This window comes from Myotis brandtii, unplaced genomic scaffold (assembly GCF_000412655.1).
Source record: "Myotis brandtii unplaced genomic scaffold, ASM41265v1 scaffold486, whole genome shotgun sequence".
NCBI lineage: Eukaryota > Metazoa > Chordata > Mammalia > Chiroptera > Vespertilionidae > Myotis > Myotis brandtii.
In genome coordinates, this window is record NW_005368569.1 from 718,048 (window position 1) to 735,258 (window position 17,211).

General features: G+C 37.5%; 1 protein-coding gene across 1 annotated transcript in view; it reads left to right on the plus strand.

Moving 5' to 3' along the window:
* The window catches only part of CBFB (core-binding factor, beta subunit), a 71,417-nt gene extending 54,411 nt beyond the window's left edge, over positions 1-17,006 (plus strand). Inside the window, exons 5-6 of the mRNA XM_014547797.1 lie at positions 4,027-4,122; positions 14,727-17,006. Of these exons, the coding sequence (XP_014403283.1) occupies positions 4,027-4,122; positions 14,727-14,792 (162 nt within the window). The 3' untranslated portion in view covers positions 14,793-17,006. The remainder of the gene's footprint in view (positions 1-4,026; positions 4,123-14,726) is intronic.
* Positions 17,007-17,211: the final 205 nt, after the last annotated feature.

The following is a 17,211-nucleotide window of genomic DNA, read 5'->3' on the forward strand; positions in this document are numbered from 1 at the left end:
CCCCCCCCCCCGCCCCCTTCTGAGAATCAACAGTCTGTTCCATTTTCATGCCGCTGATTGTATTTTATTCACCAGTTTATTATGTTCATTAGATTTCTTATTTTTTTATTTTGATTTTTAGATTCAGTTGTTGATAGGTATGTATTTGGTGTCATTTTGTTCATATTTTTTTATCTTTTTCTTTTTATTCTTCTTTCTTTTCTTAAAGAATACCCTTCAACATTTCATATAATACTGGTTTGGTGGTGATGAACTCCTTTAGCTTTTTCTTGTCTGTGAAGCACTTTATCTGACCTTCAATTCTCAATGATAGCTTTGCTGGGCAGAGTAATCTTGGTTTTAGGTCCTTGCTATTCATCACTTTGAATATTTCTTGCCACTCCCTTCTGGCCTGCATAGTTTCTGTTGAGAAATCAGCTGACAGTCTTATAGGCATTCCCTTATAGGTTACTAAGTGCTTTTCACTTGCTGCTTTTAAGATTCTCTCTTTGTCTTTAGCCCTTGGCATTTTAATTATGAAGTGTCTTGGTGTGGTCCTCTTTGGGATTCTCTTGTTTGGGAATCTCTGTGCTACCTGGACTATTTCTTTCACCAGGTAGAGGATGTTTTCTGTCATTACTTCTTCAAATAGGTTTTCAATATCTTGTTCTCTTTTTTTCTTCTGGCATCCCCATAATTCTGATGTTAGTACACTTGAACTTGTTCTAAAGGCTCCTTACACTATCTTCATATTTTTGGATTCTTACTTCTTTTTGCTCTTCTGGTTGGGTGTTTTTTGCTTCCTCAGATTTCAAATCATTGATTTGATTCTCAGAATCCTCTATTCTACTATTGAATCCTGTATGTTATTCTTTATTTCAGTCAGTGTATGCTTAATTTCTGACTGGACCTTTTCCATTTTTTTTGGTATTCTCACTAAGATTCTTGAAAGTATCACTAAGTCCCTTAGAGGTTTCTAGAAGATTCTTGAGTAACCTTATAACCGTGGTTTTGAACTACTATATCCAGTAGTTTGCTTTCTTCCATTTCTTTCATTTGTGACATGGTTCTTTGTCTCCACATTTTGGCTGCTTCCCTGTGTTTGTTTTTATGTATTGGATAGAGATGCTATGTCTCCTTGAGTTGACAGAGTGGCCTTGTGTAGTAGGTGTCCTATAGGGCCCAGTGACTCAGCCTCCCCAGTCACCTGAGCTGGGAACTCTAGGTGCACCCCTTTGTTGGCTTAGCACAGTTTGTTTGTTTTTTATTTAAAATATATATTTTATTGATTTTTTACAGAGAGGAAGGGAGAGGGATAGAGAGTTAGAAACATCGATGAGAGAGAAACATCAATTGCCTCCTGCACACTCCCCACCAGGGATGTGCCCGCAACCAAGGTACATGCCCTTGACCGGAATCGAACCTGGGACCCTTCAGTCTGCAGGCCGACGCTCTTTCCACTGAGCCAAACCGGCTACGGTGGCTTAGCACAGTTTCGTTGTAGTTGAGACTTGATAGCTTTTGGTGTCTCTGGGAGGAATTGACCTTCAGGCCAATTTGCTCTGAGGACCAGCTGTGACTACAGTGGGAGAGCTGCTATGCAGGAGACACCCCTATGGAGCAGGACTTGCTTCAGGGGGGCTTTGGTGCTCACTGAGTCTGCCCCTTGAGTGTGTCGCTCATGGATGTGTAGAGTTGTAATCTGGTATGGCCTGATACTGACCACTGGGTACACTGGCTCTTGGGTCTCCAGGGAGATACAAAGTCATCCACTGCTTAGGGCCACCCAGCAGGAGCTACGAGAGATCTACAGATTCCTCCTCTTTGTATTGGGTTTGAAGTGCCCAGATAAGCCCCAGTATGAAGCAAGGCAGGCCAGTGCTGGTGCCAGGTCTTGGGCCTTTTATTGATATGTTTGGGGCTCCCTGACCCAACTGCAGCTTATTTGAGATTTTCAAGGACAGGCCATTCAAATACAAAAGCCGCTGCAAGCAGCTTGAGTGGAGTTGTAAATTGGATGAAGTTGGGTTGTAGAGAACCAGGGTGGAGCAAACAGAAATGGCTGCCAGTCAGCCCTGCAACTGGGGAGATCCCAGCACAGGAAGAATGATCCCTGTGAGTACCTCCGTCTCGGAGAAAGCCACCCCCAAGTTCCTGCCCTGATGCCAGACAAATGTGTTCCCCAGAGCCTCGCCCTGGTGCTGGAGCTCAGATGAAGCAGGACCTTGCAAGTTCAGTTCGTGGTGCTGGCATTTTAAGAAGAACAGCTGGTTTTTACAGCCTGTAGTTATGGGGACTTCTTTTCCCAGCTCTGGGACCCTGGGCTGGGGGGCTGGGACCCCTGGCTCCTTTGGGCGACCTCCCGCAGAAAAGATCTCCTTCCCAATTAAAAATGTGGCACACATGGGTGCCAGACCAGCCCGTTCCCTGCCTCCTACCAGTTTCAGTGTGCTTTCTTCTTTACTTCTCTAGTTGTAGGACTTCCATTTAGCCAGCTTCCCGGCAGTTGTGGGGGGCAGTGAGTACAGGCGTTTTTACCTATGGCCATCTTGGTTCCCTCTCCAGATGAAATGTCTCTTAAATGACTTTTTAGAAGCCCCATTAGGTTGACTTATGTTTCTTTCTCATTGGTTAAGAACTAAGTTACCTGGCCACCCTTGTTGCAATGAATCTAGGAAGGTGAATATTGATTACTTTTTTTGTATTGTTTTTGATCTTTTAGTTTCTTCAATTGTACTATTGGAAATCCTATTATTGAGGAGTGTGTAGCTGCAAAGGTTGAGCATCCTGTGCTGTAGACAGTACAGGAAAATTACACAATGAAATGAAGCACGACATGTGATCTAATTCCCTAAAGAAATGATTAGCCTCTAATGTGTATTCTAGCAATGGTCAGAGATTTTTTAAGTTGGAGGGTATTGTAGTCAGATTGTGCTGTAGAATATGGCTTTGATGGCTTTGTGGTGGGTTAGGGAGTGACAGATTAGAAACAGGAAGAGACTGTTTAGGAGACCTTTGCAATAATTTAGGTAAGAGATCTTAGGATTCTGAACTAGGAAAATGTAGGAATAAAAAAGAGACTAAAGATTCCAAAAATATTTAGGCGGTCGAATGGATAGGACTTGGTTGTTGATTGGCTCTGTGGAGACGGGAGAATGAAGAGTCAAAGGTGGCTCCGGTTTCTGACAGAAATTAGTAAGTGGTGCCACTAACTTAGACTAAAGAAGGGTAAAGGAGGAAGGTTAAATTGGTTACCTTTTTAGACACGGTGAGTTTGAGGTATGTGGAGTTCCTTCATGTGCAAATCTTTATCCATTAATTGAGAAAGGATTAGGATAGATTTGTCCTATGTTACAAACATTTTTTTAATAATATCCCATGGAGCCGAAGCCGGTTTGGCTCAGTGGATAGAGCGTCGGCCTGCGGACTGAAGGGTCCCAGGTTCGATTCCGGTCAAGGGCGTGTGCCTGGGTTGCGGGCACATCCCCGGTGGGAGATGTGCAGGAGGCAGCTGATCGATGTTTCTCTCTCATCGATGTTTCTGACTCTCTATCTCTCTCCCTTCCTCTCTGTAAAAAATCAATAAAATATATTAAAAAAAAAAATAATATCCCATGGAATTTTATTTACTTTTTTTGTTTAGAAATTTCTAATATTTGTATAACCCTGTTAATATTCTCTTTTGTATTTCTAGCTTTAGTGTTATAATTGGAGGGCTTGTCCTGTCTTATCCCAATTATAGATGTATATACCCAACGTTTTTCTTGTACATCTATGGTTTAAATATTGACTTGATCATGATTTTATTTTGATGAATAGGATGAGGTAGGGAAAGAAAAGGGAAGAGCATTTTTAGTTATTTCCAAAGTGTGGTATAAAACATGAAAATACTCAGTTTTCTTTTTAAAGTCGCTTATACATTAATTTTTTATGGTTTTGATGTTTTGAGGAATATTCTGCTGTTTTTTCCTTCCACAAGTAAAGCACCCTCCAGTTTTGAGTTTTTATTATAAATTAAAATATTTATTTCTTGTATTCTTCTGATAGCAGGAGGATGCGTTAGCACGACACGCCTCTGAAGAGGCTCGGAGAAGAACACGTGAATTTGAAGATAGAGACAGGTCTCATCGGGAGGAAATGGAGGTGAGAGTTTCACAGCTGCTGGCAGTATCTGGTTAGTACTTCCCCCCAAACTCTGAGGCTCTATTTGTGACGTTTGTGCATAATGTTTTAAAATAGTTTAAATTTAATTTTGGCTTTCATTTTCAATAGTTAAACTCCATGATTTTGTCCTTATTAAATGTAATTGGTATAAAGAAACTTTGCCTTAATTTTAAGGTTGTACATGAATTCTTCACTTAGTGGTTTTTATAAAAAGCATTTACCATATGTGTATTTTCTCTTAATTCATCGATCCAAATATTTTACCTATTTTTTCTTTTTTTATATATATTTTATTGATATTTTACAGAGACGAAGGGAGAGGGATAGAGAGTTAGAAATATCAATGAGAGAGAAACATCGATCAGCTGCCTCCTGCACACTCCCTACTGGGTATGTGCCCGCAACCAAGGTACATGCCCTTGACCAGAGTCGAACCTGGGACCCTTCAGTCCGCAGGCCGACGCTCTATCCACTGAGCCAAACCGGTTAGGGCTACCTATTTTTTCTTAATTATTTTTCAGATTCTTTGTTTTAAAATACCTTTTATCATAGAAAACATTTTTAGAACATTATTAAAACTCTTTGCAATATTATATTTAATTTGTCTGTGAATATTTTTGTTGATTTTGTAACAGTATAATTTTTGGTCATTTTTTGTATTCTCTTTATAGAGAAAAATTTAATATTTCAAAGTACCCTTTTTCTAGGGAGGGCTAGGGGAAGAGAAAAAGAGAGAGAAACATCCACGTGAGAGAGAGAGACATTGCCCTGACCAGGGCTGGGGATTGAATCCTCGACCCTTTGGTCTTTGGGGCAACACTCTAGACACTGAGAAACCGAGCTAGGATTAGTTTGATTATTCTTATAAACAATTTTACTTGAAGAAAAACATTTTGATGTGTGAGTTTATGTGTGTGTGTTTATATTTGTTTAAAGAAAAATACAGTTTGTTGATGGAAGTGCCAAATAATTTATTGTGCGGATAGTTTCCAGTTGGTTTTCTGTCAGTGATTTGAAAGCATGGGCTTCGTAGTCAGACCTACTTGAGACTCCTGTTCCATCATTTGCCAATCTCTCTTAAGAGATTTCTCATAGAAATTATTGTGAGAATTAAATAGGAAAATGTTTGTAAAGCACTTAGTATGGTGCTTGGTATGTGTATGCCTACAATAAATAATAGATCTAAAATACTTTCACACTAAAAGCTCTACCCAGTGATGGTTCCAGTTAATTGAATTATATGGCTAATAAGAACATCCTTTTAGTTCTCTAAAGTGTATCAGGCACTTTCCTTGCATTATGATGTAGAGCACAGAAAAAAATTATTATATTTTCATCAATGATTTAAGATCTTGTAGTTCTTTATGGCAATAATTTAAAACATCAGTTCTTGTAGAGAACTGTCATCGAGAAAATTGGGCAGGAATCAGACTCCTGAGCTTGCACTGCCAGTTACTTAAGGGAGTTTGGGGTATGTATGTCTTTTGGCACTTTGCATATGTATATTTTGCTTCCCTTTTTATTATTTACTTATATATATTTTTTAGAATTACAGTTTACCTTCAATATTACGCTGTATTAGTTTCAGGCATACAGCACAGTGGTTAGACAATCATATACTGTACAAAGTGATCCCCCAATATTTCAAAAACCCAACTTGCCCCATGCATAATCCTATATAATAAAAGCCTAATATGCAAATTGACTGAACAGCGGAATGACCGGTCTCTATGACACGCACTAACAACCAGGGAGCAGATGCTCAACTCAGGAGCTGCCCCCTGGTGGTCAGTGCACTCACACAGGGGGAGCGCTGCTCAGCCAGAAGCTGGGCTCACAGCTGGCGAGCGCAGCTGTGGTGGCAGAAGCCTCTCCTGCCTCTGCTGCAGGCAGGCGGCAGAGGAGCGAGAGGTCCTGGACTGCAAGAGCCCCGGACTGCAAGAGGGATGTCTGACTGCTGGCTTAGGCCCCATCCCCTTGACAGGCGGACATCCCCCGAGGGGTCCTGGATTGCGAGAGGGCACAGGCCGGGCTGAGGGGCGCACCCCCACCCCCACCCTCACCCCCCAGTACACAAATCTTGTGCACTGGACCTCTAGTTATAATATTACTGACTATAGTAGTATATTCTCTATGTTGTTATTTATATCTCTGTGATTATTCTGTAACTATTTGTAACTACCAATTTGTGCTTTTGCTTCCCTTAAAAAAAAAAATCCATAACAAATTCCTTATGTCAGCTTGTTTTCTTGCAGTTTACCTCCTTTTTCCTAAAAGGAGAACATTAAAAATGTTTTCTTCCTATAATTAAAGTACTATAAGAGGCCTTAATATCATATATGGAACAATGTTTCTTTTCTGTTGTTTGTTTCAGTTTTGATATTTTTTATCACAATTTTATTTTAAAACAATTTGTTTTCTTACATTCAGCTAGACATTCTTATTACAGTTGAAGAAACTGAGAAAAATTAATTGACTTTCTTTTAAATAGTTGGTTAATAGAAGGAAGAAAGAAGGCTTAAATCAGTTTCCTAACCAAAAGGTCTCCACAAGTACAGGCTAGCACTGGGAAATGAATTTCCACATCACCCATAAAGATGATTAAGTTAAAAAATAAAATCTGCCAGGAGAGTTTAGAAATCATTTTACCTGGAAAAGAAAAGGCTGAGACAGAAGAGAATAATAATGGTTCCAGTGGGTGGTCCTGATGCCTGGTGAGACGGGGTCCAAGGAGCAATGGTAATTCGTGGGTGGTAGTAACCCAGTAGTAGATAGTCCTTGTAAGCATGAGATCCTGGCAGCACAGAGCCTTAGGGATGTCCCACCCCTGTTTGGATAACTCTCTGACCTCTGGCCCTGGTATGCTAAACTTGTAATTGTGGTGCTCATGAGCATTTAATATATGTGTAAGGTTGAGGTCTCTAACAGCAGGAAGCAAAACCCCACATGGTTAACAGCTCAATGGGTTTGATTTTCGCCAATCTTTTAACCTGAAATCAGTTTAAAAAATTCATTGGACATGTTTCTATTTTACCATTTGTAAAATTTAGAAAGTTTTAATCCATCATCCATAGTAGGATTTAGCATTTTCTTTTTCTGATTTTTCTGTAAAAGGGTATTTTAGTAGTCTGATATTTTCTTTATTTTTTAGAGGTAATGACAAATTATCATTAATTTGGCAATTGAAAAACCATAGTGAAATGAATAAACACTATTTAGTAACCGTGTCCAAGTACTGTTAAATCTTTGGTATATAGTAAAATGATATGCAAAAAGAACAGAACACTGTGTATAATAATATCTTATTACCCTGTGGGTATTTTTAAAAGGAATACATACACATACTTGTTTGTGCATAGCCTCTCTAATAAGGATACAGTAAGAAACTGTAACTGGAAATTACAGAGGGAATCAGGTATCTAGGGGCCACACAGGAGGATGATTACTTTTCACTACTTATTTTTTGTACCTTTTGAATTTTATATCATGTATATATTACCTATTTAGAAAAAATAAAATTTGTTTTTAATGTTAATACAGAATGGTGAAAATTGAAGACTTTATAACTTGCTGTCTGTATTCTCTGGCATATAGGTTGCTTTAAAAAATGTGAAATCCTTTCTCCATTTGAAATTTTATACAGAACGCCAATAGATAAAATAGATACAGGAACACTGCTCAGTGAATCAGGGGTAGAGATTATCCTGGTCTCCCTCTAGAGTCTGTGGGGTATTTTCAGGGAACCCAGTAGTTGGCAGCATGTAACTTGAGAGTCTTTGATATAGAAGAATGAACAAGAGGTTTGTAATAGATTTCCCTGGTTTTAAATCCTAACCCCACTACTTGTTACCATATGACATTGGGAAAGCTGCTTATTTTCTTGAGCCTCATCTGTAAAACAGGGCTAACACCTTTCCTCCTGGGTTGCTCAGTATCTAACACTTATATTGGGGCTCAGTGCAAGCTAGTTTCTTCACCTCATTCTGTGTACCTTGATTCACACCGTATCTGGACTCTCAATAAAGGCAGGCATATCCTCACTTCAGATATTATTTTGCCAAGCTACTTTAGATTCTGGCTTTGTTTGTTTTTTGATTTGTGTATTTTTTTAAATTGATATTTAGAGAGAGAGAGGGAGAGGGAATGAAACATCAATGTGAGAGTGAAACATGGATCAGCCATCTCCCGTACACTCCCCACCGGGGATTGAGCCTGCAACCTGGGCATGGGCCCCAACCTCAAATTGAACCAGCAACCTTCTGATCCATGGGATAATGCCCAACCAACTGAGACACACTGGCCAGGGTTGTTTGTGTATTTTTAAATTTTTTTTTGTTTTATTATTGATTTTTAGAGAGGAAAGGAGAGGGAGAGAAAGGTAGAAACATCAATGAGAAAGAGATCAGCTGCCTCCTGCACGCCCCCTACGGGGGATTGAGCCTGCAACCCTGGCATGTGCCCTGACTGGGAATCAAACAAGTGACCTCCTGGTGCATGAGACTATGCTCAATCCATTGAGCCACATTGGCTGGGCTGTTTGTATATTTCTCTAACAATAAAAGATTTTGTACTTTTCTTGATTCTTTGGAGATAAAGATAGCAGTTACCTGGGGGAGAAGGTATAAGGGGAACTTCCCAAGTTTTGGTAATGTTTTATTTCTTGATGCTGGTTACATAGGTGTGTTCACTTAGTGAAAACTCACCATGGTGCATATTTATGATTTGTGCACTGTTCTGTAGACTTAAAAAAATGTAGACTTTTAAAAAGAAAAAATAGCTCTGGATGGTTTGGTTCAGTGAATAGAGCATCTGAAGGGTCCCAGGTTCGATTCCAGTCAAGGGCACATGCCTGGGTTTTGAGCTTGATCCCCAGTAGGGGGCATGCAGGAAGCAGCCAATCAATATTTCTGTCTCATCATTGATGTTTCTATCTTTCTCTCCCTCTCCCTTACTCTCTTTTAAAAATAAATAATTAAAATAATCATGGACATTTATTCTATGAAATGCGCCTGCCCATTTCTTGCTGGTTCCAGTGGATGGTCCTGATGCCTGGTGAGAGGGGGTAATTCGTGGGTGGAACCATTATTATTTGCCTGTTGCCACATAGAAGTAGCCCAGTGCCTTTTCTCCAATGATTTGAAAATGTTGACATGCTACCTATGGCAGTTCTCTTCAGGTTACATATCTCTGTAACTATAATTTAAATACCTTACTTTTGGCTTTTGTTGAGGGATATTGAGGTTAATAAGGGACAGGCTACATGCTCTGGTCATAGATAAATGAAAAATATACCTCTGTCATCAGTTCGATAGCAGCTTGTACACACTCTGTAACTAGCAACAGCTTTCACTTGATTGGTCTCTTAACCTAAAACTATAATATGGCACTGTTTGTTCTTAATTCAGCTGCAAAGTGATAGTGCTGAATGAGATTTTCTCTAGTATCTAGAAACTGGTATCATTGGTTAGGTTATAAAGCATTAGCAAATAAGTTGTTACCTTTAATGTCAGAATGGGTAAATAATATTGCTTATCCAGCTTTAGGCAGTTTTAATGCAGTTCAGCAAATCATAGAAGAATTTTATGTGGAAACTATTTGGAAGTAAAAACAGGCAAAAGGCTTTATGTGGTTTTTTTGTATTTGTGTTTTGTATGTTTTTGGAGCCTTCTATTCTGTGTGGTCCAAGAAGAAAAAAAAACTCCCAACCTTATTCATTTTAAATTCCCACAGACTTCAGTTTTCAAATCACTTAACTCTACCAACACTCATATTTGGGTAAGGAAGGACCAATTAACATAAGAATCTGTCTATACTGGGCCTTCCTGAAGTGTGTGTTGGCTAAAGGCATTAGATGAGAGTAAACTGGGAATATGAACTATGAACTGGGACTAAGAATGAGAATCAGAAAAGGATTAATGAGGAAGAGGATACTAAATCTGTCTTCTCCCACACTGAGAGAGTGACTCAGTTTGCTGTCTGATGTAGGAAATGTAGACTTTTTAAAAATTTATTTTGTTTTAATCTTGTTTTAATTTGTAAAATTACCCTTAACCGCAGGATTCAGATTTTTTTTTAACTTTTGAGAAGTTCATATAGATAAATTGAGAAGTGATGAGCAGCTTTGTTCTAATAACAGCAGCATGAGTGCTAAGTATGTGCCACACATGAGAAATGATGACACAGCTGGATACACTACAATATTTGCTTTACCCTTGATTCTTAAATGCTCTTATAAAGTATGTCTCCATTTTGAAGAACTGAGGCTGAGAGAGGATGAGAAGCTTGTCTAAGATCACATAGCTAAGGTGGTAGAGCCATCCCTATCCAAGCACAGAAATGTGGATTCTTTTCACTATCTTATTTTGAAATATCACTTTATAGTTCAAATATTTATGAAGTGGTATACTTTTTTAAAATCTATTTTTATTGATTTCTGAGAGGAAGGAAGAGGGAGAGAGAGAGAGAGAGAGAAACATAAGTGATGAGAGAGAATCATTAATCGGCTGCTCCTATACTGCACACCCCCAACAGTGTTTAACTTTTTAAATTTTTTTTATAGCAAAGGTGGAAATTTATTGAGAAACAAGCACAGAGTCCCATGTGGAGAGGGGGAAGAGTCCCCTGTTTAGCTATTTTTAACTATTAGGGCATTTTCTCATGAAGAGTGTTCACTAATTTGATGATCTTAATAATAAAAGAATGAAAATCGCCCTAACCCAGCGGTTCTCAACCTGTGGGTCACCAACCTGTGGGTTGCGACCCCTTTGGAGGTCGAACGACCCTTTCACAGGGGTCGCCTAAGACCATCGGAAATTATATATAAAAAAATTTCTTTTCCCATATATAATTACATATTGTTTTTGTGATTAATTACTATGCTTTAATTATGTTCAATTTGTAATAATGAAAATACATCCTGCATATCAGATATTTACATTATGATTCATAACAGTAGCAAAATTACAGTTATGAAGTAGCAACGAAAATAATTTTGTGGTTGGGGGTCACCACAACATGAGGAACTGTATTAAAGGGTCGCGGCATTTGGAAGGTTGAGAACCACTGCCCTAACCGGTTTGGCTCAGTGGATAGAGCGTCAGCCTGCGGACTGAAGGGTCCCAGGTTTGATTCCGGTCAAGGGCATGTACCTTGGTTGCGGGCACATCCCCAGTGCAGGGTGTGCAGGAGGCAGCTGATCGATGTTTCTCATGATGTTTCTAACTCTCTCTCTCCCTCCCTCTCTGTAAAAAATCAATAAAAAAATATTTTTTTAAAAACCCTATTCTGGTAAAGTTAATGAAAAATTAGAATCAAGAGTCCCTATATATTGACTAAGGAGAAAAAACTAGAAATTATAAACTTTATTATGCTTTTAAAATAATCCAGTTTAGAGAGTTTCTTTGCCATCATCTAGTCAGGCTTATTAACCACAAAAGAATTCCTTCTAAAACATTCAGCCTCCACTAGAAAACTGCCATAGTAGAAAGCATTGCTTCTTAAGACAGCTCAGACATTTGTTGAATTTGTCCTGTAGAAGCTATTTCACTGAACCTAAATCTGTTTTTGTATTTGTCTCCTTCTGTGGCAGCCCATACATCTTCTCTTCTAGCATTAAATTTCCTCCCAGTCTTCCAGCTCTCATTCTTCCCTCTTCTGCTCTCATTCATACTTTATCAGACTTCTCTTTTAATTTTCCTATTGACCCTCCTTCATATGACTTATATCTATCTCATTCCTTCTTAACAATGTAAATAGAAACTAAAAACACAAATAAATAGAAAAATATAAACAAACCTATGGTAACCTCTGCATAGCCATGACCAGGAAGAACTCCAGCTGTTGCTGCTGCTGATTCTTTGTACTCCTTTGAAGTCATCCCTTTATTTTTATTTTTTGAGAAACACCAATGATGAGAGAGAATCATTGATTGGCTGCCTCCTGCATGCTCGAGCCTGCAACCTGGGCATGTTTTCTTGACCGGAGTCGAATCTGGGACCCTTCAGTCCACAGGCTTATGCTCTATCCACTGAGCCAAACCGACTAGGGCTCATCCCTTTATTATTAAAATAATTTGAAAATTACTCTTATCTCAAGACAAAAGCTGAAATGGGCTTTTCACAAAGTATTGGTAGGTTTGTAGTGATTTCTAAATATATAATTAGGATTGACTTTTCTCTGTGTTTCTTCATTGCTCAGCCTCTTTCTACCCTTCATTTTCTGAAACCAGATACTCATATCATCATCTCTGATTTTGCAGAATTGATCTGTCCTTATACTACTACATTTAGCATTAATTCTATATGGAACATAAATTGTTTTTCTGACCATATATATTCCATAGCTGTATTAGTCTATAACCATGCAGCATAACTTTAACCTGATTAGTTCATTGAAAGGAATGCCCTAAAATTTAGAGTGCAATCTGCTAATAAAAACAATAAAGTCTGCCCTGGCCGGTGTGGCTCAGTTGGTTGAGCGTTGTCCCATGCACCAAAAGGTTGCTGGTCCTATTCTGGTCAGGGCACATACCCAGGTTGCAGGGTTTGATCCCAGGTCTAGGGCATGTTTGGGAGACAACCTAGCAATGTTTCTCTCCCTCCCTTCTCCCTCCCTCTCTCCTCCCTTCCTCCCTCAAATCAGTAAACATATCCTCAGGTGAAGATAAAAATAAAAAATAAAGTGTGCTAGAGAAATATAAAAATTTATAGGAAAGACAATAAAAGTTAGTGTTGGATTTTATTTGATTTTTTTAAAGTGAATAAGGCAGTATTGTGTCTGTCTGAATAACAACTCTCTTGAGAAATGATGACTTAGCTGGAACTTCTGACTAAACTTGATCTTACAGTACAAGTGTGACTTGTTGAGATGGTTCTTTGAATGTCAAGAATGCTCTAATCACTGTTTTTGATATTAAGAATTGAAATATTTTGACTGTTGGTTAAATTTGTTTCTAAAAACTGACAGACAGTGGAGACTCAGTTGAGATATTGATACATGATTCCATTTAGCTAAAGATTGCATGGATAATTGAAGTTAATCCCAGTTGTTGGTATGTAACATAGGGGGTTAAAAACAAGATCCAGATTGAAAAAGATGGTCACTTGGACTAGGGTGAGAATGGTAAAGATAATCAGAAGTGGTCAGATTCAGGATATATTTATTTATTTGAGGCCCGATGCACGAAGATTCGTGCAAGAATAGACCTTCCTGCCCTAACCGGTTTGGCTCAGTGGATGGAGCATCGGCCTGCGGACTGAAAGGTCCCAGGTTCAATTCCGGTCAAGGGCATGTACCTTGGTTACGGGCATATCCCCAGTAGGAGGTGTGCAGGAGGCAGCTGATCGATGTTTCTCTCTCATCGATGTTTCTAACTCTCTATCGCTCTCCCTTCCTCTCTAAAAAATCAATAAAATATATTTTAAAAAAGAAAAAAATAGATCCTTCCCCTGGCTGCCAGCACCACCTTCGCTCTGGCCGGAGCACAGGCTTTTCCGCACTGCACCCAGCTGCCTGCCAGCTTTGTCAGGTTGATTTGCATACTCACTCCTGATTGGCTAGTGGGCATCACCAAGGGACAGTCAACTTACATATTTCTCTTTTATTGGTGTAGATTTTGTTTAAGCATATACTTAAAGGTAGAGCTGTCATAATTTGCTGTTGGGTGTCAGAGAGAGAGATATTATGGGTGACCTTGAGGTTTTTTGCTTAAACAATTGGTAAAGTGAGTTGCCCTTATCTAACATAGGAAAACTGTTGTTGAAGGAGCCAAGTTCTGTATACCAACTGATGTTTATGTTTGACTGACATTAGTAGTCACTAAAGAAAGCTTATGAGGAAGCGTGCACTGGAATTCCTGAAATAGACTGAAATATTGCGTGTGGACCAAAGGGGCACTAGGTTATATTATCAGAATGTCATACACGGTATGTTAGTTGTTAGATGTTCTCTATAACTTGCCATAAATAGTTTAACTAGGAAATCTTTATTATAAAGTAAAACTTAAAATCCTCAGTGTTTATAATTGTCAAGCCTCTTAGTTGTTAAATGTTGTTGTAAAGATACTTCTGGGTATACAAGTGCACCAAGAACTCTAATTTTACATTTCTATTTTTGCTTTTGAAAGACAATATTTTATCCATAGTAATTCTGGATTTTATTTCTTGAGGTGGAGATTTTTAGTTCAAGTTCAGGTGGCAGAGAAGGAATTCAATAAGAGATTAAATTTATTACATTTTCAACCATTTTTCTTTATCTGTATAATGGGTAAATAATAGCAACTATGTTATAAGTTAAACCCTTTAGTCCCAAAACAGTAAATGTAGATTTGTTGTTTTTTTATACATGGTACATATTTCAATAATGTTCTTTTAAATATAACGAGATTTTTATTCTTGGTTTTTAAGGAAACTTTAGCCAAATATTTCATACATAATTTAAATTGTTCTTTTTCCTCTTAGATGTGGAGAGATATTGGCTGAAAACATTTTAGTTGCAAACTTTTCTTATGTGCTACTGTCGTATTTATCTAGCACTTGAATTTTCAAACATATTTTGACCCCAAACTATGATTTTTGTCATTGCAGGCAAGAAGACAACAAGACCCTAGTCCTGGTTCCACTTTAGGTGGTGATGACTTCAAACTTCGTTAATTAGTAGCACAGCAGATGTGCTCCCCAAATCTTTCCACGTACATTGTTTCTAGTCGACAAAAATAATTGATTAAAAGACCAGAAACTGTGATAACTGGAGGTACTACATACAGCCTATCTCTCAACCTTAGGCAGTAACAAGACATCACAAACTGCCATGGTTTTGCACTATGATTATAATACCTGCATTTCTAATTTTGTATGCATGTAGCCAGTAATGAATTTACATTTTTTCTATGCAAACTTACCTTGTTGGCATTATTTTAGTGAGTTGAAACTATCTACTTGTAAAGCTCTTATTTGTCCTCCATTTTAATTTAAAAGTTCATGTCATTTAAAAACAAGTCAATAAATTTAAATTTTTATCAGAGGGTTTTATCCCTAATCAGTTACTCTAATTTTTTTTCCCCCTTTTTTTGTGTGATTTTAGATGTGTTGGTTATACAGCTGCATTTTAGCTAGGCATTCTTGTTTTTTTGTTTTGTTTCCCCCATTTTCTTTTGTGTTTTTATTGTCTATGGCATTTTAAAACTGCTGATGTGTTTGCATTATTTACAAGCTAAAACCCTAGTAGCATAGAGCTGTCTGCCACAGCCTTCTAACAAAGTTTACAGTTAAAGTTGCAGTATCCTTTTAAATGTTGATAATCAGCTCCTTTTCTTTCCTTCTTAAATATAAAAATTTTTAATTGGCATTGACTCTAATCTTCCCCAGATCTATTTTAGATTCTGTTCTATAATCATAAGTTTGTGTGGAGATAATCTCCTTAATGATAATATTCTACTGAAATGCCTAAAGAAGTCGCAGGCTGGCTTCTGTTTTATTCAGGGATTTTCTTTTTTTTTAAGTCAATCAGAAAAGGGATACTGGAGCTTCTTCATGTATGTAACAGCATATTAAACTGGAGACAGTGATGAATCAGCTACAAAGGTAATATTGTATTAAAATCATGTTTAAGATAGCTGCTTTTATGTGTATTTTATAATGCATGCTTTTGTAAAAACAATGCTGGGTGATAAAAGATTAGTGTTAGAGAGAAAATGTTCATCTGTGCAGAGGATACATTTTCTTCCATTAATTATTATGGGGAAAAAATTCACAGGTTATATATATGGTATTTTCCAAAAGGACTATTAATAGAACCTTTTGAGATGAATTAGTACGGGAATATTTTTTAAATAGGCTCACTGTCAAATTGAATGCAACTTGTTTTTGTTTTTTTGTTTTGTTTTTAATACAAGACTGGAAAAAAGTGCTAAGTCATTTGGCACCTCCTTACAAATATTTTTCATGGTCACATTCATTAAATGTTACTACATTTCTGAATTTTTTTGCAAAAATGTATTTTACCATGATAGAATGGCATTATTTTAAAGAATTTGAAAAACTGACATGGTCAGTTCAGAAAATGAACTGAATTCTGAATAAGGTCATTGCATTTAAAACACATATATACTTGATTGATGAGGGAGGTATGACTTTCATTGTACATAGGTCTTATAATTCATAAACATATCCAGTATCTCAGAATAAAAACGTTTGTTATATATTTGAAGTCATGCATGGTAAGGAGTGTGTTTAAATTGTTATAAACAATAATACATCATAAAAGACCATGCTGATCTTGTGTAACTAAGTACTATGAATGAATTTGGTTGTTATTTGGTGTTATACAGCTCACATGTTTACACACTCAGTGCCCTAATTTCCCCTGAGGGAATCGCCTTTTAAGTGGTCCTTACAGTGGTGTTTTAAGGTTACTTTATCACAGAGCTCCTTGGTTTTTGACTTCTGCACTTAAAATTTTTTTAGTAACAATGATGATGATGGTACATTTTTCTCTATTGCTTTAGTCCACCAATAACTATGATCAAATCTATTAAGTGTTCATGTTGCCATTGTTGTGTAAATACTGAATTTTTCCTGTCATTTAGCATTGTGCTGCTTTCGTCTGTCTTAATGCTGGCATTAAGATCATGAGCCCTTTTTCTCCAATAGTGCAAGCTTTGAAAACTACTTTTATTAAGTTATTGATGCAATCTGATATTTTTTCAAAACCTATATTTAAACAAAGTTACACCATTGCATCATCTTTTTTAAATTCATCTCCATTAAAACTTGCCTTAACCTACCAGATTGCTTTCGCCACTATTAGCCATACTGTGTGTTTGTATGTTTAATTTACTTTCACAATAAAGTTCTGTGTAGTGAAAACAAGGTCTTGGCTCTTTATTGGACATAATCCAACAGTTTCTCTTCTAGTGTTCATTATGACACAAAAATTGATTTTGTTACTCTGAACTGTTCTTTCATCCTGTTTTATAACCCTAAAAAAATGACAACAGTGGCATCTAGTGGTATTTCTCCAACCTAATTTCAAAGAAAACGTTTAATGTAAATATCACAAAGAATACTAATT